Below are 1,180 nucleotides of genomic sequence, written 5' to 3' on the forward strand. Positions count from 1 at the left end.
TCTTTTCCCCATTGGATTTCGGACGCAGTTTATTTCTGAACTTCTCGCGTATGATTTCCCCACTTCCCCATCAACCTCCCTTGGGGCCACACTACCTCGTAGCCCTTCCCCCCGGCGTCTCCCCCAACCCCCCAAAAGACGCCCACACCCGCACGCTATCCCCGCGAAGCTTGAGCCTCAAAGTCATCCCTCCGCTCCCCTCCACGGCACCGCAGGAGATCTCCTGTCCCAAGTCAGTTCCCTTCCTGGCCCGTTATATGACTGAGATGGACTCCAGGGAGGGGGGCTCTGGACGTGTGTGGCACTGCCTGACGTCCAGGTGATGCCGGGGAGGGGAGGCGCGGGTGCTGGTGGACAGTGGGCAGCCTATACCTCTTAACATACACATACACACACACTGTTGTAGCGCGATAGCTACACAGTAATGATGAGCTTATTCAGAAATATGCGAATCAATTATGACTATGAAATCTTCTGAAAACTGACATGGCTGTCAAGGAATCGTTTGTAAGAATTCACCGGAACTGAACATCAAGAATCTGTACGACAGCCTTACCGAAATCCACAACCTTACTGAAATCGTCTTTGCTCACAGAACGGACGTGGGTTTGTTTAGAATTCATATTCTACTCACGTTCGGAGCGCGGTCTTATACCGTGGTCGGGGCAGTGCCGGCCTGAGACATACTTCATGGGCCTGTAGCACTGCACTACACTACAACACACACTCTGTTGGCACGCATGCGCTATGTTTTTCTCTCCGTCCCCTCCATTTTCTGAATTCTGCTGGTCTGTTGATGATCAACCCTCTACTCTCCCCCCCCTCCCTACCCCCTCCCTACCCCTCCCTACCCCTCCCTACCCCTCCCTACCCCTCCCTACCCCTCCCTACCCCTCCCTACCCATCCCTACCCATCCCTACCCATCCCTACCCATCCCTACCCATCCCTACCCCTCCCTACCCCTCCCTACCCCTCCCTACCCCTCCCTACCCCGCACCCAAAGCAAACTCGGCAACAACTCCGAGAAGTCAGCATTCCTGTGGTCCAGTCCCCCTCCCAGCGGACCTCTCGGCACATCTCACAAAGGACACAGTTTTGTGTTGTGTTGCTTGGCGGCGGAGGTGTCGGTGGGGTCGGGTGAAGGAGACGGCTCCCACCCACACCGAGGAGGAGGACAGC

The 1,180-nt window shown here is 56.2% G+C and overlaps 1 protein-coding gene across 1 annotated transcript in view; it reads left to right on the plus strand.

Annotated features, from left to right (window-relative positions):
• The window catches only part of VOLCADRAFT_92092 (uncharacterized protein), a gene marked incomplete at both ends in the record, with an annotated part of 5,372 nt that overhangs the window by 1,717 nt on the left and 2,475 nt on the right, over positions 1 to 1,180 (plus strand). The window contains 2 exons of the mRNA XM_002951470.1: positions 216 to 319; positions 1,005 to 1,128. Coding sequence (XP_002951516.1) covers positions 216 to 319; positions 1,005 to 1,128 — 228 coding nt within the window. The remainder of the gene's footprint in view (positions 1 to 215; positions 320 to 1,004; positions 1,129 to 1,180) is intronic.

The sequence above is a fragment of the Volvox carteri genome (genome assembly GCF_000143455.1).
Source record: "Volvox carteri f. nagariensis unplaced genomic scaffold VOLCAscaffold_24, whole genome shotgun sequence".
NCBI classification, from domain to species: Eukaryota; Viridiplantae; Chlorophyta; class Chlorophyceae; order Chlamydomonadales; family Volvocaceae; genus Volvox; species Volvox carteri.